The 20,416-nt window shown below is 48.0% G+C and overlaps 2 protein-coding genes across 3 annotated transcripts; one reads left to right on the top strand and one right to left on the bottom strand.

Moving 5' to 3' along the window:
* Positions 1-27: 27 nt before the first annotated feature.
* Positions 28-2,759, bottom strand: Atp6v1g2 (ATPase H+ transporting V1 subunit G2). Its single transcript, XM_048348202.1, has 3 exons — positions 2,628-2,759; positions 2,257-2,357; positions 28-1,226 (listed from the first exon to the last, which is right to left on the bottom strand). Exons 1-3 carry the CDS (start codon positions 2,707-2,709, stop codon positions 1,053-1,055), a joined length of 357 nt encoding a protein of 118 aa, XP_048204159.1. The 5' UTR covers positions 2,710-2,759; the 3' UTR covers positions 28-1,052.
* On the top strand, positions 2,633-13,274 carry Nfkbil1 (NFKB inhibitor like 1). Of its 2 annotated transcripts, none has more exons than XM_048348158.1 (4): positions 2,633-2,749; positions 4,327-4,603; positions 12,133-12,354; positions 12,459-13,274. In XM_048348158.1, exons 2-4 carry the CDS (start codon positions 4,339-4,341, stop codon positions 13,049-13,051), a joined length of 1,080 nt encoding a protein of 359 aa, XP_048204115.1. In that variant the 5' UTR covers positions 2,633-2,749; positions 4,327-4,338; the 3' UTR covers positions 13,052-13,274. The 2 variants fall into 2 exon arrangements, with proteins under 2 accessions (XP_048204115.1, XP_048204114.1); XM_048348157.1 differs by lacking the exon at positions 2,633-2,749 and adding an exon at positions 3,672-3,909.
* Positions 13,275-20,416: the final 7,142 nt, after the last annotated feature.

Here is a 20,416-nt window from a genome sequence, read left to right as displayed (position 1 = left end):
CAAAGGAGGCTGCTTTAACTCACCAACTGATTTGTCCATAGTTATTTTATTGACACTTTTATTGTTACAGAGGGAAAGCAAAGTGTTGAGGATATAGAAAGGAAGGTCATGCATATAGGGTACACCACATCATTTTAGATCTCAGGAATCAGTAAACATCTGTTGAGTCTTTGGGGAAATAGTAAAAGGAAGAATGGCCAATAAAGAGAAAGGCCAGCTTAAGAGAGACAAAATGATGCTAAGAGATGCTGTATCTACCTGGAACCAAAATACAGAAGTTAAATGGGACTGTCATTTCATCTTTTCAGGGATTTCAGTGTCTCTGGGGAAAGAAAGATGGGAAGAACAAATTCTTTAGAGAAGTACCAGCATCACAGAGTGAGTGGAATTAGCCACTAACAAACATCAGGAAGCAGGAATATGTAGGTTTTCCCAGGTAAGAGAAGTGGTAATAATATCTCAGGGTTGCCATTTGTTAACTCACAATCAGTACCTACGAGGAACCAGCATATTTTCTTTAATGATTCCTAATTATTGCAGCAACCTGACAAAGTGGGCATCATCATTATTAATATTACTATTCCAGTTTCACAAAGGAAGACATTTTGGCTTCCAAGTTAAGTCATTTGTCCCAGGTGCACAGTCAGAATGGGGCAGGATTTGGAGAGGAACCCAAATCTGCTAGGATCCAAAGTCAGGGTGCTTTCTACATTCATTGCTTCCCTTATGTTACAGATTACACCGAAGGGTTAGGTGAGGATGACTTGGGCATTTACAAGGTCTTAATGTTACAGAACACAGAGATTCATGTTGGAGAAGGTTATTTATAAGTCTCAAAGGAGAATATGAGACCCTGCCTCCTAGAATTTCCAGAGAATTATGGTGGAATATCATTTCTGCTTTCTTTTTGGTGCCATGCTGGGGATTGAATCCAGGGCCTTGTGCATGCTAGGCCAGGGAGGCAAAGGAGGTGGTATTGATTTGGGAGATTTGTTTGAGGAAAGGGACTGTCAGGAGGAGTCGGACCCTGGGATGGTTCCTAGGCCCGAATTTTAGGCGGTGATCCGGTAGTTAGGGTGGACCTGAGGCCTGACATCGCAGACCATGCCAAGAAGCTGGGCCAGCACACGCTCCCGGTTTCTCTGCTGGGAGCTCTGCATGCCCTGCACCTGGCGCCTGGTCGCCTGCTCCACTTCAGCAGACAGGTTCCCTTGGGATCCCATGGCCTGGGGAGTCGGGAAAAGGGAAAGGGCGGAGGGGCAGAAATAGAGAAAGAAAGGTCCAAGCAAGTGAAGAGAAAGATCCCGAGTAAAACCAAAAAGAGGCCTTTTCAAAACGATTCCCAACCCACAGAAATACCCAGATATGAAAGAGATCAACACAACACCTATGCTCTAACACCCAAAATGAAGCCTAGTCCTAAGACTATAAAATCCCCACCATCTTACTAACCCCTTTCTATGTCATCTTTATAATAACAATAAAAAATTCCCACCACCTTCCCCCCCCCCATGAAACTCTTCTCTCTACCCTAAATATTATTGTATGCCACAAAGACTGTGGTGGTTGCTTCTCCCATAAGCTTTATGTGTATTTAAAAATCTCCTAGGCTTGGCTGGGGATGTGGTGATGAGGCAAGAGTGCTCGCCTCATATACATGAAGCCCTGGGTTCGATTCCCCAGCACCGCGTATACCGAAAACGGCCAGAAGTGGCGCTGTGGCTCAAGTGGCAGAGCGCTAGCCTTGAGCAAAAAGAAGCCAGGGACAGTGCTCAGGCCCTGAGCCCAAGGCCCAGGACTGGCAAAAAAAAAAAAAAAAATCTCCCAGGCTCTAGCTGGGCATGTGTTAGCTCATACCTGCAGTCCTAGCTATTCAAGAGACTGAAACCTGAGGATCACGTTTCAAAGCCAGGCCAGACAGGAAAGTCTGTAAGATGCTAATCTCCAATTAACCAGCAAAATACCAGAAGTGGAGCTGTGGCTCAAGTAGCAGACCATTAGCCTTGAGAGAAAAAGGTAAGGGAAAGCATCAGGCCCTGAGTTCAAACTCCCATTACTGGCATTAAAAACAAAACAAAAAAAAACCTCGCAGACTTGCTGACATATGTCAAGGCATTATCAATGTTGTGATTCTTGCTAGGGTCTCCTCAGCCTCCTGCCAACATAGTTTCCTGTTGAGGCACCTGTACACACTTCACTAGATATACTCACCAATTTGTACCTGATGGGTCCCATTTCAATTCCCCTTTAACTCACCGCCTGCTGCTTGCTCTGGAACTCCTGCTCCCGCTCTCTGCGGTATTGTTCTACCTCCATCTGTGCCTCCTCTTTGGCCTGCTTCAGTCTTCGAGCTTTTCCTGGATGACGAAGGAAGAACGGGTGGGGATGGGTCCCCCACAAAATGTGATAGTAGGGGTCAACTCCTTCTAGAAAGTTACTCAGCCTTCACTCAGGTAGCCAAGTACTAGAGTCTAACAACTCTCCATTGCTTCTCTACTACTTCATTCCCCCCAGCTCTCTCCTCACCAGCCTTGGGTTTTCCAAAAGACTGGAATGTGTGTTAATCCCTCACCCCCTCACCCCTAATTTCCGTTGCAGACTCTGAAGAAAGAAAAGAGGAGACTCACTCTTTCTGGCATCTGCCACCTTTTCGGCTGCCCGCTTCTCAGCTTGTAATAGCTGCTGGATACCCTGGGACTGACTGGCCATTTCTGTCGGTAGGAATGACGCTGTTTTGAAGGCAACCAAGGTACCAGATGGCTCCCACCTCCAATCGCCTACTTCCCCTCCAGCTCGTCGTCGATGCAGTCCTCCGCTACGCCTGGGTCTTAGTGCTCCTCTTGTCGCTCAGTCTCCCGCACCCGGTGTCTCCCCCAAGCTGATCCTCCAGTGATGCCTGGTCCTCTTCGCCCAGCATCTCATTCGGGTAATACCCACAAGGGCCACCTGGGGGCAGCAGAGACCGGGCCCTGGGCCGCCGGCAACTTTCAGGCCGGTGCAGGCCCTTCCCAGCCACCGAGGTCTAAAGATGGGGTTGGTACCTCGAGTGGGAGGAGAGCTTGGTTGGTGGTCCCCCAAGGAGGCGCACAGCCAAAGAATGGGGTGAGAAGGCTGTATCCTGCCGTACGTGTTGGCCTTCACCCTCCCAAGTCCCTTTTCTGCTTCCATCTTTCTCTACATTTCCCCAGTCCAAGTGTCTGTGTACATCTCACTTGTTCTTTCCTACGGCTTATTTTTTATTATTTTATTTTTTGGCGGTACTGGACCTTCAACAAAGGGTCTTGAGCTCGGCTGGGCAAGTGCTCTATTATTTGAGCCCCCCCCCCAGCCCTCTTGATGTCTTTTCCTGTGTTGAGGGTCTTAATCTATCCCTATTCTTTGCCTTCACTGTGGTTGGGGGTTTACACTTCCACTGCGCTTTTTATCCTGTCTCTATCTTTTCATCGGTCCATCGATCCTGCCTGCGCCCCCAGTTGGGGGAGGCTGGGGTAAACCTTCACAGAACCCTCCTTTCTTCCCCGCTCACCCCCCCATTCCTCATTCCCTCCACCCCACCCCCCCCACCCCCCGCGCAGCATCTCATCCGGTCTTCCGGTTCCAGGTGGACCCTTTGTCGTACGTTCCCCAGTTTCCCCACCGGAGGCCTGGCGAAGAAGCCACCCGGTCGGGGATGAGTGACATCCGGTAATGCGCTTCGACGCTCATTTCCGCCCCAAACTTGCGTCTGCGCTGGCGTCATTTCCGCCAACCTGGATTATCTCCGCCCTTCCCGCCTCCCTGCTCGGAGCGTTTTAAACACAGGCCTCGGGCCTACCGCTCTGGGGGCGCTTGGGGGGCGGGGGGACAGGTCTGATGAGTAACCCCTCCCCCCAGGTCTCAGAGGGAGAAGCCTCCACATCTGTCCGCCGGGTACATTAGATTCCATTTCTAGATCACTATTTGAAACTGTGACTTTTAAATCCAGATTCTGGCTGATTAAAAATTTCCCCATCAGGCCCTATTCTTTTTTTTTTTTTTTAAACCTCTTCCCCAAAGTTTATTTTTAAAAATTTACCTGGGCTCTTGAGTTTTCAAGTACTTATGTAGCTTTTCCTCAAAATTTACCTCAAAAAATTAACTCTGTGCTCCCAGCCCCACTCAAATTGTTCTTTCAGACCTATCATCTGGTCAAGGATGAGGGCGAAGGTAGGCCTTCTCTTTACTAGAGACGTGAGGAGAAACAAGGAAATATCCGAGACATAGGAGGGCATGTCTGACACGGAGCTGGAGGGACCAGCCAAAAATCTGCCCTGATGGCAGCCTTCATTTTTGTTCCTTTTTCCTCAGCCCAAGAGTTCCATGGCCTCTGCATCCCGCCGCCAGCGCCGAGAGCGTCGCTTCCGTCGCTACTTGTCTGCAGGACGGCTGGTCCGGGCCCAGGCCCTCCTCCAGCGACACCCAGGCCTTGATGTGGATGCTGGGCAGCCCCCTCCGCTGCACAGGGCCTGTGCCCGCCATGACGCCCCTGCCTTGTGCCTGCTGCTCCGCCTTGGGGCTGATCCTGCCCACCAGGACCGCCACGGGGACACTGCGCTGCACGCTGCTGCCCGTCAGGGCCCTGATGGTGAGTCTGCCAGCCAGAAAGACAGTCCTGAGCCACCGATCCGATTTGAGGTGAACACCAGTTTATTGTTGAGAAATAAGCGAGTTGTCTGGTCACTGGGGCCTAGGAAGGTAGTTGACCGAGTTGGCATGTGGCAATCATTTGTGATTGTAGGACGGAAATAGCATTGTCTGAAAAGCCTAACATTCCCTTGTGTGTGTGTGCGCGCGCGCGTGTGTGTATAGGAGAGAAAAGATCTTGCTAGGCCAAGCTGGCCTCAGACTGGTGATCCTCCTGTCTCAGACACCCGTGATCAGGGAACACGTGCACATACCACCACACCTGGTTCGGCTATCTATCCTTATTTGATTAGTACCTTGTCTTCTTGCCTGCCTGCCTGTTTTCCACCTTCCTTCCCTTCCTTCCCTTCCTTCCCTTCCTTCCTTCCTTCCTTCCTTCCTTCCTTCCTTCCTTTCTTTCTCTTTCTGTTACTCTCTCACTCTCTTTCTTTTCTTTCTTTTTGTACCAGTACTAGGACTTGAACTCAGGGCCTGAGCACTGTCCCTTAGCGTTTTTCACTCAAGGCTGGTGCTGAGCCACTTGAGCCCTACTTCCATCTATTTAGTAGTTAGAGATAAGAGTTTCTTAGACTTTTCTGCCTTGGCTGCCTTTGAATCTTGATCCTCAGATTTTAGCCTCCTGGGTAAACAGGATTACAGGTATGAACCACTAACACTGGGCTTAGCTTTGTTTCCTGCAATCAAGAAACTTTAAGGGGCTGGGAATATGGCCTAGTGGCAAGAGTGCTTGCCTCGTATAAATGAAACCCTGGGTTAGATTCCTCAGCACCACTTATATAGAAAACGGCCAGAAGTGGCGCTGTGGCTCAAGTTGGCAGAGTGCTAGCTTGAGCAAAAAGAAGCCAGGGACAGTGCTCAGGCCCTGAGCTCAAGGCCCAGGACTGGCAAAAGAAAAACAAAAAAAAAAGAAAGAAAGAAAAAACTTTAGTAAAGTAGGCTCTGCAGTCAGATTGCTTGAGTTCAGATTCTAGCTCCATACTTAAACAGTAGCTGGATATTAAGTTATTAGATTTGCCCATATGCAGAATTAAAATAACAGCCTCTACTCCTTGCTAGACATGGGGACGGGGGTGGGGGGGGTGGAGAGACCTGGGTGCTGTCCTTGACCTTGAGGCACATCACCACTTCCAGCTTTTTCTCCCTTCCTTCCTTCCTTCCTTCCTTCCTTCCTTCCTTCCTTCCTTCCTTTCTTCCTTCCTCACTCCCTCCCTCCCTCCCTCCCTGCCTCCCTTCCTTTCTTTCTTTCTTTCTTCCAGTCCTGGGGCTTGAACTCTAGGCATGGGCACTGTCCCTGCGCCTCTTTGTGTTCAAAGCTAGCCCTCTACCACTTGAGACAGTGCCACATCCAGATTTTCCTGAGTAATTTATTTGAGGTAAGAATCTCATGGACTTTTCTGTCTGGGCTGGCTTCAAACCTCAACCCTCAGATCTCCACCTCCTAAGTAGCTAGGCATCCAGCTAAAAATATCCTTTTCTTTAACTCTACTTAACATAAGTGAGATTTGAAGGATTGACCCCACCCACCCAGCTTTCCCAGGCATTAAGCAAAACCCCTGGTATGTGCTGACCTGCTTTGATGTGCAGGCAGGGCAATTCACCTAATCCCAGCTGTAAACAATCCATTGTGGGCCCCAGGAAAAGCCACCAACTTCCTAGACCTAGTGCTTTCAATAACCTCTGCCTCCTTGCTCAGACCCCTTATAAGCCTGGTCCCAAATCCACTCCCTGTCACCCCCTGCCTGGCACAACCTCCAAACCTTGGGAAGGTCTGTGCCCCATGCTGTTCCTCAATAAACAGTCCTTGCCTGTTGAGGATCCAGTCCGGCCTACTCCTTTTTCATTCTCCATTTTCCTAACAAGATTGAGTAGCATATTTCAGTTTTCTTTTTAAGGTTTTTCTTTGATTTCCCCCCCCCCCCCCCCCCCGTCTGTCATGTGGCTTGTACTCTGGGCCTGAGCGCTATCCCTGAGTTCTTCAGCTCAAAGCTAGTGCTCTACCACTTGAGCCACAGCACCACTTCCAGTTTTCTGATGGTTAATTGGAGCTAAGAGTCTCATGGACTTTCCTCCCCGGGGTGGCTTCGAACTGAGATCCTCAGATCTCAGCCTCCTGAGTAGCTAGGATTACAGGCGTGAGCCACTACCGCCCAGCTTCTTTTTAACTTTAAAAGCAAAAGAAGTTTGCCAAGTAAAAGTATCTTTCTGGCTGATGAGAGAACCCCCAAAGAGAGTTGCCTCCAGATCCCCACTCTATCACAAACAGGTCACAAACCTGGAATTTGCGTCTCTAAAACTGGTATTTTCACAAGTAAATAAACCAAACTTTGGTGGTAGTTTGATACTCACAAAATTATAACTATATGATTTTTCTTTTTGTATTGCTCAAGTGAAGCTTTTTGAGTGGTGAAACTGTCCCTGACAGGGTGGTAGGCACTTCCTTCATTGTGTTGAATTCTAACAAGCATGTAAGACTGCCATCCCATTTATAGGAAAATGGAGCTCAGAAGTGGTCTGAAATCTTAGACATGGTCTGAGAGATCATAGTGTTCTGAAGAGGCCACCCCTGGCTCAGTGCTTTCATTCTCCAACTCTTTTTTTTTTTAATTTATTTTTTTATTAATTGAACATAAATTTTTTTACAAGGTGTTGTGCAAAGAGGGTGCAGTTACATAGTAGGGCAGTGTGTGCATTTCTTGTGATATCTTACGACCTGTTTTTCCATCCCTTGTCTAGGTCAGGTAGACACATATGCAATATACAATGTATCAAGAACATATACAGTGTTCACAGACTTGGTCTCTACTGTCTCTCCGTCTCCCTTTGTTAACAGTCATATATCAGGGAGATCATGCCCCTTTGTTTTCTGTGTTCTAGGCTTATCTCACTCAACATTATTTGTTTCATTCTCCAACTCTTACAGCTTGAAGATTTTTTTTTTCTTTGTTCTGGGGATTGAACCCAGGGCCTCGTACTTGCTAGGTAAATGCTTTACCAGTGAGCTACATCCCAGCTCTCTCCAACTCTTAAACTTCTCTCAGGCTGTGTTTCTTCCTGATGCCCTCCGAGCTCTGCCACCAGGTGGCTTTCTAACTCCTGGGTCAGGAGGCCCATCTCATTGAGCTGCCAGCTGCTTTAAAGTCAAATGGAAATATCTTTGGGGGGGCTGGGAATGTGGCCTAGTGGAAGAATGCTTGCCTAGGATACACAAAGCCCTGGGTTCGATTCCTCAATACCACATATAAAGAAAAATCCAGAAGTGGTGCTGTGCTCAAGTGGTAGAGTGCTAACCTTGAGCAAAAAGAAACCAGTGACAATGCTCAGGCCCTGAGTTCAAGCCCCAGGACTGGCAAAAAAAAAAAAAAAAGTTGAGGGAAGGAAGGAGAAAGAAAGAAAGAAAAATAAATGACAAGGTTTTAAAAAAAATCCTTTTTTAATAGATTAAATGACCCAGAATCCTCTGCCAGAAGTTTTCCCCATAATTCTCATGTTAAGTCTAAGGAATGTTGCCAAACGTGCTAGAGCGGTGAGACTTGTCATCACAGCCAATAAGATACCACTGAAAGGCTCCACCTTGGGTTTTTTTGTTGTTGTTCTTCTTCTTAGAGCTTGAATTCATGGCCTGGGCATTGTCCTTGAACTTTTCTGCTCAAGGCTGGTGCTCTACCACTTGAGCCACAGCTCTACTTCTGGCTTTTTGGTAGTTACTTAGTGATAAGGTTCTCAAGGATTCCTGACCAGACTGGCTTTGAACAGTGATTCTCAGATCTCAGTCTCTTATTACAGGTGTAAGCCACTGGCACATGGCTGAGTCTCTACCATTTTGGACTTTAGTGGCTTTTTTGTGTGTGTGTGCCAGTCCTGGAACTTGAACTCAGGGCCTGGGCACTGTCTCTGAGTTGCTTTGGCTCAAGGCTAGCACTATCACTTGAGACACAGTGCCACTTCTAGCTTTTTCTGAGTAGCTTATTGGCGGTAAGAGATTCATAGACTTTCCTGCTTGGGCTACCTTCAAACCATGATCTCCAGATCTCAGCTTCCTGAGTAGCTAGGATTACAGGCGTGAGCCACCAGCACCTGACTCTTTAGTGAATTTTTTGAATCTATCATCTCATGGGGATGTGTTCTTAGCTAAATAAGTACATCCTGGTAAAACAATAACCATTCTCTACATACAAGATGTAGTGAACACTGAGAAACAGGGTTATTTTCTCACAGGCTTTGTAGAAATAATCAAATCCCAGGGTTGGAAGTATGGCTCAGTTGTTAGAGTGCTAGCCAAAGAGCAAAAGTGTCAGGTACCAAGTTCAAGTCCTTGTCTCAGACCAAAATAATAAGGAATAAAATCCCAAACCAGCTTGACGCTCATGGCTTGTGCCTGTAATCCTAGTGACTTAGGAGCTGAGATCTGAGGATTGTGGTTCAGAGCCAGCCCGGGCAGGAAAGTTCATGAGACTCTTATCTCTAATTAATCACCAATAAAGCAGAAGTGGTACTGGCACTAGCCTTGAGTTGAAGAGCTCAGGGACAATGCCCAGGCCCTGAGTTCAAGCCCCATGACTGACAAAAAAATTTTTAAATCCTAAACCAGCTTGGTTGGTTTGTGCCAAGGTCTTCCTGTGTAGCCCAGGCCAGCATGGAACTCCTGATTCTCCTTTCTCAGCCTCCTTGAGTGCTGGAATTGCAGCTATGTACTACCACACCCAGCTTATTTACCACATTTCTGCTCTGTGCCAACACAGCGCCAGACACAGATTACCACTTTAATCTGCACAGCAGAAAGAAGAGGTGGCCTCATTTTAAAATGACTGAGCATCCGGTGTAAGTTCCATTTGCCTTTCCAGCCTCGGCTTCTGCCTCACGCCCACGGACTCACCGCTCTAGCTACCATGGCCCTGCCTGCAGTGCCAAGCGTGCTTGCCTTTTGCCCATTGTCTTCTCTTTTTCCTATTTCCAGTTTGCCAAGTATAATCTCCCCTGCACTGGCGCACCTCCGCCTCAGAGCCCTCTCTCACCTCCCAGCCTGCCCACTTTTTCCTTTGTCTTCTCTGCATCTCAATCCTTAGTCAGGATAGACTTCTGATACTGGCTTTAGTTTTTTGGGTGTCAGTCATGGGACTTGAACTCTGGGCCTGGGCACTGTCCCTGAGCTCTTCAGCTCAAGGCTAGCTAGCACTGTACCATTTGAGCCACAGCGCCATTTCCCATTTTCTGGTGGTTAATTAGAGATAATGGTCTCACAGCCTTTCCTGTCTGGGCTGGCTTTGATCCTCAGATCTCAGCCTCCTGAGTAGCTAGGATTACAGGTGTGAGCCACCAGTGCCTGGCTTTTTTTTTTTTTTTTTTAATCAGAGTCTTATTATATTCCTCGGGCTGGCCTTGGACTTTTGGGCTTGAACTCTCCACCTGTATCAGTCTCCAAAGTAGTCGGTACTAAGGCATGTGTCACGCACGGGGCCTAGTTGTGATATTGACGCTATTTACAAGTGTGTTCATGCCGCTCATAGTGGCACTTTCCTTAATCCCAGCAGTGAGGGAAGATAGGTAGGAAGATGCAAAAGTGATATATCCTATCTAAAAAAATAACTCGAGGGCTGGGAATATGGCCTAGTGGCAAGAGTGCTTGCCTCGTATACATGAAGCCCTGGGTTTGATTCTTCAACACCACATATATAGAAAAAGCCAGAAGTGGCGCTGTGGCTCAAGTTGGCAGAGTGCTAGCTTTGAGCAAGAAGAAGCCAAGGACAGTGCTCAGGCCCTGAGTTCAAGCCCCAGGACTGGCAAAAAGAAAAGAAAAAGAAAAAGTCCTAGCTACTTGTTGGATAGGACAAGTTCGTAAAGTTAGGAGAGTCACAGCAGCAATACTAAAAAGTGCCCTGTCTCTTCACCTTACCATGTGCGATCTGGGTGTGGTGGTGGACACCTTGGCTAGCCAAGGCTGGGCACATGTTGTCTTTCTCCCTTCCTGGCAGTGACAGAGCAATCCTCCCCTTTATGATGCCGTCCTTCTGCCAGGTAAACGGTACTTTCACAGCGCCACACACAGATTGAGAAAGTAGGTCCACAGGAAGGGAGGCTGCCGCTCTCAACTTCCCGTGTCCCCTGCAAGAAAGAGGAGGGTGGTGGCCAGTATGGGTGGGCCTAGCCAGCATTAGGCTACCTGAGTGGCAGGCAAGCAAGCAAGCAGCATCCCCTGGATCATATGCCGCGCAGACGGAATATCAGTCCTTTCCTATTCCTGCCAGATCCTGAGAGAGAGCCTCCATCTCAGCCCCTTGTCCTCTTAAGAAGAGCCTGCTGTGCTACTGGCCACGTTTGTATGGCTCATATGTGTTACTTGCTTTCATTGCCTCTCTTCCCATCATTCCTTAGGTGAGGTTGGCTAAAGAATTCCCCTGGCAACAATGACTTTACTCAGTGTATTGAAAAATGTTATTAAGTATATGTTTATATTTATGGTGGTACAGAGTAAGAGTCTTCTGGCACTTTACCAGTCTAATACATAGGGTGATAAACATAATAAGGGATATGTAGGATATTTTCAAGTCAAAAATGGAATACACAGTCAAAGGGTTTTGATATTGTCCTAAGTGGCTGGAGGCAGGGTCATAAAATGTCATTTGACATAGTAGAACTCTGAACACACAAAGAGCATTTGGGATTAGGTTACATTTTTTTTTTTTTTTGCCAGTCCTGGGGCTTGAACTCTGAGCTTGGGTGCTGTCCCTGAGCTCTTCAGCTCAAGGCTAGCACTCTACCACGTGAGCCACAACACCACTTCCAGTTTCCTGGTGGCTAATTGGAGATAAACAGTCTCACGGACTTTCCTGCCTGGGCTGGCTTTGGACATGATTCTCAGATCTCAGCATCCTGAGTAGCTAGGATTATAGGCATGAGCCACCAGTGCCTGGCTAAGTTAATTTTATAGACCCAGGATTCTGAGTCCTGTTCAGCTAGGTGAGAGTATTTTAAACACCACACTTATTCATGTAAACTATCAGCGAATTATTTGTCGGGAACAGTTATTTCCTAATATCCAGGAAGGATCCATGTGGGCCACTATCTGGGCCCAAGACTATCTAGACCAAGACTATCTGGGCACTGACGGCTCATACCTGTAGTCCTAGCTACTTAGTTGGTTGAGATCTGAGGGTTGTGATTTGAGGACACCTTGAGCAGGAAAGTCTAGGAGACTCTTATCTCCCAATTCGCCATCAAGAAGCCAGAAATGGAGTTGTGGATCAAGGGGCAGAGCATTATCCTGGAGCCCCAAAGCCCAGGGACAGTGCCTAGGCCCAGAGTTCAAGCTCTAGGACCAGAAAAAAAAAAAAAAAAGATCAAGACAAATCGCCTAAATCCAAGGCAGTAAGAATGATTGCCTAAGGGAGGGAATAACCAGGCAGAACTCAGTGATGGGCCCCGCCAAGGCTTGGGGGCCCAGCTGACTTGTGCTCACTGCTCTTGCGTCCACAGCTTACACAGACTTCTTCCTGCCACTGCTGAGTCGCTGTCCCTCCGCCATGGGGATAAAGAACAAGGATGGGGAGACCCCTGGGCAGATTCTAGGCTGGGGACCTCCCTGGGATTCCGCCGGAGAGGAGGAGGAGGAGGAAGCGTCCAAGGAGCAGGAATGGAGGCAGAAGCTGCAGGGCGAGCTGGAGGACGAGTGGCAGGAGGTCATCGGGAGATTCGAAGGTGAGATTGGAAACTGGGCCCTCCGCGGGGCTTCCTCTGAGTTCCTCCTCTGTGCTTCCCCAGCTCTCGCGGAATAGCCCCTTCTCACAGCCTCTCTCAAACAGATGACGCTTCTCGGGAGACCCAGGAGCCCGAGTCCTTCTCCGCCTGGTCCGAGCGCCTGGCCCGGGAGCATGCGCAGAAGCGCCAGCATCAGCAACAGTGGGAAGCAGAAAGGTCTCGCCGAACGCTGAGAGCCGAGAGCTCCAGTCACAGCTGGCGACAGCAAGAGGAGGAGCAGCGGCTCTTCCGAGAGCGAGCCAGGGCCAAGGAGGAAGAACTTCGTGAGAGCCGAGCCAGAAGGGCCCATGAGACTCGAGGAGACCAAGGGCCAGAGCCAGCCAGGGCTGGGCCAAGGGCCGAGCACCCCAGAGGGGCAGGGAGAGGCAGTCTCTGGCGCTTTGGTGATGTGCCCTGGCCCTGCCCTGGGGGAGGAGACCCAGAGGCCATGGCTGCAGCCCTGGTGGCCAGGGGCCCACCCTTGGAGGAGCAGGGGGCTCTGAGGAGATACTTGAGGGTTCAGCAGATCCGCTGGCATCCTGATCGTTTCTTGCAGCGATTCCGAAGCCAGATTGAGACCTGGGAGTTGGGCCGGGTGATGGGGGCTGTGACAGCCCTTTCTCAGGCCCTGAATCGCCACGCAGAGGCTCTCAAGTGATGGCAGGGAAAGAACCAGAAACTGTGGGGATGTAGCCTTAGGGACAATCAGAAGGAGGAAGGACATGGTCAGGGATGGGGCTGGCCCAGGAAGGGGCACATGCTGCCCAAGCGGACACTGGGTGGGAGCAAAACTTTTAATGAAACGAGTGGGGCCCATGGGCCTCTACCACTACTCTTGACTCTGCTATTTCCTAATAAGACCTGGTTCCACATCTCTCTCACTCCCTGTCTCCTCTGCCTTTTTCCATTGCTATGGTTTTCATCACCCATGACATCTCCTTGCCTGCCCGCTTGCCGAAACCCACAGCTCCTACACACCTGCAACATGAACACACACCCTTGGGTGTCCTCCGCTTCCCCAGAAGCCTCCTGCTTGCCCACCCTCCAGAGCAGCCCTCAGAAGGAGCACTTTGCCCTCAGGCCTCCCTCTACCCCCTGTGCTGGGGTCCCGTGCACTCTCGTCTGCGGCTGGAGAGACAGATGTGAACAGAGGCAAAAAGGGAACCAAACCAGTTTCCTTCCCCACCAAGCTCCCCAAGCAGAACCACATCCTCCTCCCCACCGAGTATCTCCCCTCCTCCAACACAGGGCTTTCCCTCTGCTGAGTCACTGAATGAGCCAAGTTGGGGGCGGCAGGTTGGGGGACCCCGAGGAGCTGAGGGAGGATAGGTAATGGAAGTAGAATGGATGGAGGAAGAGCCTTGTGGAAGAGGGAAATTTGATTGCTAAAATTAGAAGCAAAGGAAGGAGGCGGAAAGAGCCAAATTATGTAACCTGGATTGTCTGTTCTTGGGCAACCAGAGATCCACACCCAAGTGCAGCCAGGCAGCTGGGCCACCAGCCGGGGCACCAGCCAGCTCTCCCTCCAGCCTCCCAGTTCCATTTTCCTTCAGGGCTCCAGTCCTGTCATCCAGCTTCTATCACTTCCCTGAGCTTCCTTTCTAAGGCTCTCAGGCTTGGCCTTTGACAGGAACATCTTTTCCAAGAGCTGGTAGTTGAGGCCCTGAAGGATGGAAGGAAATGGCTTGGGGGCTCCCTGAAGGAAAGGGGGGGTGCTCCAACCTCCGTATTCCAGTTCTCTGGAAACGGTAGGCCAAACCCCACTACCATCACCTAGGACACAACTGGGACTCAACCAAAGCATGGCCACAAGGAAAAAGGAAAGAATAGAGTGTGAGTGTGTGCTAGTGTTTGCATGTGTACATCAGAATCTTTCCAACCAGAAACATGACCATCCAATTTTAAGCCCAGGCCTACACAGGAGGTCCCGGATGTAGAAGTGGAAGGTGGCAGAGGAAGAGGGGAAAGCTTCTGGGAATATGAGGTGAGCATGAGACCCTGGAAGAAGACAAGGGCCCCCAAGGACCAGACAGATGTTCAGGGGCAGAAGGGGGTAGCACCGATGAGAAAGATCCTGTGAGAGGAAGCTGCTGTGATTCAGAGAAGAGACTTAGAACTCGGAGCAACCCAGGCATCCGGTTCCTCTCACAGGCCGGAGGTTTCGGAAGTGGCATGCAAACTGCCCAGCTTTGGAGCTGGGGCTAGGATCCCTGAGCTGGTGGAGGCTGAGAAGTAAGCAATGGAAAACACAGTTATGCCTCTCAGATTTCTCCATGCTGTCAAAAGCACATCTTTTCCCCTTCTGCAAGTGTTACATAAAACCAAAGCAAGACACACCTTAATACCTGGGTCCCTAGTGCTCCCTCTTCAACGTCCCCTCCCTGGTGTCTAGCCCCCAGCCCTCCTGGGGGTTCCCCTGAGATAAAGGCTGCTCACTTTCTCTGACCACATGGTTTCCGCTTCTCTGTCTCTTGTTTCCTAGCCGGATAAAAATACTGAGCCCTAGAGGCCCTGGCTTCCTCTGACCCCTGGTGCCAGGCAGCAGGCATCCTGTCCACTGCGGTGTGGGGAGGCAGGGGGCTCAGGGACCCCCAAGGAGTGGCTCAGTGCCTCCCATAGAACTCGGGAGAGATGGAATCTGTTCCCGCAGGCTGGAACCAGTAGTTGGGTCTCAGTGGATGATGCTTTGGGGTTCAAAGTGAGAATCAAAGTTGGAAAAATATGACGTGATTAGGGTTACATTAGGAAAAGTAGGAGTGATTCCATTCAGTGCAGGTCAACTGGGCATTATGTAGCCCAAAGATAAATTCAAAGCCTGCTTCAAACCTATCACCCAGTAGAGGGTCAGACCTATACTTAATTGACCCGAGGCATGCCGAGTGAATGGTAGGGCATATTGGATGCAGGTGGGGAGAGGGAGAGCATTTTCATAGTGGAAGGGACAGAAGGGTTTGGTAGAGAAGTGTCTTGAGGGGAGGCTGGGAGATGAGAGAACGTGGTATGTTGAGGAATCCCTGAATATCCTGCGGTAGGGAAGCAGTGTTAGGGAGCACGATCACGCAATGCCACAGTTAGGGACTCGGGCTTTATCCTGTGGCAGGGAGCTCAGGGATAGCTGCAAAAAGAGAGAATGCTGCAGAATGCTCCAACAAGAAGGGAAAAGAAAAACCACTGCATACCCATGATGAATTAACCAGCCCTTTTCTTGCCATCAGTAATCCTGTTGTTGGGGGCTAAAACACAAAGTATGGTGCATGGTTGTATTGAGTGCTTTTAACTGAAGTTACTGGCAGAGCCTCAGAAGTAAGTTTCTCTTTGCCCCTTACCCTGCCCTTCTGTCTCTCACCTGGCTTAGTCTACCCAAAATGAATTATCAAAGCCAGAAATCTTCCTCAAGATGGGTCATCAAAGCCAGCGTCCTTCTTCACAAAGTCAGCCATAAAGCCGAGAAGTATTACTCTTATCTTTGTCTTACCTTCCTTCTCAGACATAGACCTGCAAGCTAAGCAGAAGCTTAAACAGATCAGCCTGAGATTTTTCCCACTCAGTCTCTGACTACTAGGCCAAACCCTTTCTGGCCAATCACACTTCTACATGGCTGTTCATTGTTCATCAAATCTAACCCTGAAATTGGGCAGTTTTCCTTGGGTCCTTGGGTTTTCCTTTCTGAAGGCTCCAGTGTCATCTAAAACTTGGATGAAATAAATTTGTTATGCTTTTCTCTTGTTTTTTTTTTTTATTACAGGAATGTGGGCTAGGACCCTTACGAGGGGCAAAGAATCACACTTCTGCCCTTATATTGTCAACATTTCTCCATAATGGGTGTGGATCCCATTACACAGATGAGCAAATGGAAGTCTATAAACACTGCAGCCTAGTTTAAACCACACAACTGGAAAGTAGTGAAATGAACAAACTCTTCTGCTTCCAAAACTCGTATTTTCTGCTCAAGTCCCAGTAACCCCAAAGGCACTAAAGAAGGGGACCGAATGGTACTAACTTTGAGGGAGCATCACCAATTGACAAGTGATTAATGGAGAGACTGGGAAAGGGAGAGTCTTAGATGACTCTGAGTATGAGCCTAGGAGATTGGAAAGATAATAGTGGTCTAAGCCAAGAAAGAGCATGGCAAAGGGAAACCTAAGGAGTTTGAACAATGTTTTTAAATTAAGCACCTGTTAGCAAACTCTTAGTAGATATAAACAAAGAGGTCATTGTCATAGAACTTGCCATCTAGTGAGAAAATATATACATGTAACAATTACACATAATCATTTAAAGTGCACCTGCCAGAATGATAAAGTGCTCCAAGAAAGCTTGCAGAATGTGAGATGTTACCATCACCCTCACTGGAAATTGCTGATAAGCAGGTTGAGACCTCAAGATTGGGGCTAACAATAGATTTGGGCAGCATTTCCTTCCAGTAGAGGTTGACTGAGTGGACAGGGTCCTCAGGAGAGAGAGTGGAGCCATCAGCAAAGGAGGGGGACTGGGGAGCATTTCAGAAAAGGAGGGCAGAGAAGGGGGTGCGAGCAGGACGTGGGGAAGCCCCGTGGGGTCTCTCAAGTCTAGGAAGCCAGGTGCTGCTAATCCTAGCTACTCGGGAGGCTGAGATCTGAGGATCGTGGTTCAAATTTAGCCCAGGAAGAAAAGTCCATGGGACTCTTGCTTCCAATTAACCATCAGAAAACTCAGAAGTGGCACCATGGCTCAATAGTGGTAGAGTACTAGCCTTAAGTGAAAACGCTCTGGGACAGCACCCAGGCCCTGAGTTCAAGCCCCACAACCAAAAGCAAAACAAAAGTAACAGGAAAGAGTTGGGGTTCAGCAACTAGATGATTACAAATCTTGAGAGGACAGTTTCCATTTAATAGCGAAGAAACCGCTTTACACAGGTTGAAGCATGAGTAGGAGGTGAGACAAGTCAGCGGGTACAAAGTCATAGAATGGTGAAGGAAGAAGCCGGCAAATAAGAATCATCGCTTAGTTCGACCCACAGATTCGGCAGATGAGAAAAATGTTAACAGTTCTACCACGCAAAAAGTAGTCAATAGATCTAATATCTTAAACATCACAAAGAAAGCAAAAGTGAGAGACAGAAGGGACTTTTTGGGGAGGAAAAAGTCCTATAAATTATTTCAAGAAATAAAACAATGTAAAATGAGAAGAGAAGGAACATGAAGAGAGAGGCACAATATATAAGAAAGGTGGAGAATATAGAAAAGAGAAGGGAAATGAGATACATGTAGATTAAAGGATCAACCCTGGAAAAGAACAAGAGTCCTCTTAGCCAAGAAGAAAGGAAAGAGCATAAATAAAGGGAAAAGAAGAGAGGAGGTCAACCTTGAATGGGCTTAAGTTCAATACAATAAATGGTGGGATGGCATTGATCAAAATGCACTGTACTCATAACCTGACTCATCAAATTGTAATCTCTTTCTACGACCACTTAATAATAAACAATATAGGGATTGGAAGTATAGCTTAGTTGGTAAAACACTAGCCAATGAGCGAAAGGGTCAGATACCAATTTCAAGTCCTGGTCTCGAACCAAAAATAAGAAATCAAACAGATAACAGCATGATCACCTGGGAGTGAAGAGGTCAAGTGAAGGGCATTAAAGGGACTTGGAGATCTAGAAGACCACCTGCAGAAGAATGGTGAAAAGTTTTATGAAGGCATGTTGAGGACCCTGTGAAGTTAGATGGCCCCTTATGGTGATTTGATTCTCCTGTCATGCTTAGCAGCCAAGAGGACAGCCCCAAGAATGAGAGTGTAGAGTTTACTCACATCAAAATTTCCTGGTAGAACATCAGGTAGACAAGAGATTCTAAACATTAGTGGGAATATAGCCAAAAGAGTTAACCCTGTATTATATGTTAAACAAAACTGATGAGAAAGAAGAGAAACAGGAGGCGTGAGTGGGAATGAAGAACTAATTTGATTAGGGAAAGGAGCAGATGAGATAAGGAAAGTGAGTGAGGAGGGAAAATTCAGAGTTCAAGCTCTTGAAGGGCAGCCCTTCCAAATGATCCTGAGATAGGAGGCCCGCCTTTCTCCAGGGGGCTGAAGTGGAGCAGAGAAAGTGACTGGAATGTTGGAGGTGAGGGAAAAGAACTGAGAGTCCAGAAGGTAGGATACATCACACCTGTGTGGTCTTGAAGTCACTAAAGATGGTGATAGGGGATGAGAGATGGAGGAAAAACTGGGCTAGATGTGCAAGTAATTAAGACCACAGTACAGATGTTGATGGAAGAGGTTGTGTTATGAAAACAGGAAGAGTGTGGCAAATACAAAGGCATTCAAGAGGGGGCAAGGAAGATAGCAGCCACGGCGGAGAGAACAAAACAAAACACACCATATATCAAATCACCTCTCTCTTCCCTACCTTTCTCTTTCTCTTCTCCCTTACACACACACACACACACACACACACACACACACACACACACATGCATATACACACAAACCTTACAGGCACCCTTGAAAAATTCTGATAGTTGAATACAATCAAGATGTTTAGGCTGGGAATGTGGCTTAGTGGTAGAGTGCTTGCCTAGCATGCATGAAGCCCTGGGTTCCATTCCTCAGTACCACATAAACAGAAAAGGCTTGACGTGGCGCTGTGGCTCAAGTGGTAGAGTGCTAGCCTTGAGCAAAAGGAAGCCAGGGACAGTGCTCAGGCCTTGAGTTCAATCCCCCGGACTAGCAAAAACAAAAACAAAAGATGCTTTACTCTCCTCCTGTGGCCCCACAAGACCTGCTTCCCACTCTCCCCTCTCACCTCGTCTTTCAGTCTCTTTACCTGATGCAGCCACACTAACTTATCTATTCTTTAACACTCCAGCTTTCCCTCCTCCTCCACCTTTGCTGTAGCATTTCCCTTTTCTTAGGACCCTTTGCTCTCAAACTTTTACCTGGTCTCTCTGTCAGTTCAACACCACTCACCTGCTCAGAGAAGACTCTACTGACTGACCCTTCTACTCGCCGCCACATCATCCTATTTTCTCACTGAAATACTTACTGATTTCTTCTTCAGTTTATTTTTATAGTTTGGCAATACCAGGATAAAACTCAGGGCCTTGTACATGCTAGTCAAGTGCTCTACCTCTGAGCTATATCCCAGCCTTTCAATCCCTCCTTCCCTTCCTTCCCTCCCTCCCTTCCTTCCTTCCTTCCTTTCTTTTTTCTTTCTTTCTTTCTTCCTCTCTCTCTTTCTTTTGCCAATACTGGGATTTGAACTCACTATCACTCACTCATTTTTGCTCAAGATAGTCCCTCTACCACTTAAGCCACACTTTTACTTCTAGCACTTTTCTGGGTAATTGGAAATAAGAGTCTCTCAGATTTACCTGCCTGGGCTGGCTTTGAACTGTGATTCTCAAATCTCAGCCCACTGAGTAGCTAGGATTATAGGCCTGAGCCACTGATACCCAGCGTTTCAGTTTCTTTCCTCTTTGACTGGTCTCCCTGGAACACAGGCTCTAGGAGTGCTAGTTCCTGTGTCTCCTGTGTGTGCCACTCTATGCCTAGAAGACCATCGCTACTGCTTAGAACGATGCCCTGCACATAGTAGGCACTCAATATATACTTAGTAAGTGGAAGGAAAGATAAATGATGAAGTAAAGCAGGACAAAGTTCAACTATTGTGGTTCAGAAGGGAACTTGCACTTAGAATCAGATATAAGTTTAGGGACAGAAATGAGAATATTTAGTTTTCAGGATTAACCCTAGAAACAGATTTGGATCTGTTTTAGCAGCTTTTATTGAGGGGGGGGTTTACTCATTGGGATGTATTTAGATTTGAGGTTAAGGTTACCATTGGGGTTGGTTTGAGTTGTGATTTGGGTTGAGGTTAAATTTGAATTAAGTGTAAGCTTAGTGTCATTTCAGCCTTGTTAGGAGGCCTCAGAGATTTCACTGGTCTCTCCACAGACACCACTATAGAGACTGTGTTTCCCTGACTTTGGGCACAAGACTCCAGTCATCAGTTCTCCCAGCCAGGGAAAGCCCCAAACCAACT

This window comes from Perognathus longimembris, chromosome 6 (assembly GCF_023159225.1).
Source record: "Perognathus longimembris pacificus isolate PPM17 chromosome 6, ASM2315922v1, whole genome shotgun sequence".
NCBI lineage: Eukaryota > Metazoa > Chordata > Mammalia > Rodentia > Heteromyidae > Perognathus > Perognathus longimembris.
Note: the sequence above shows the minus strand (reverse complement) of the source record. Positions and strands in the feature narration are given on the sequence as shown.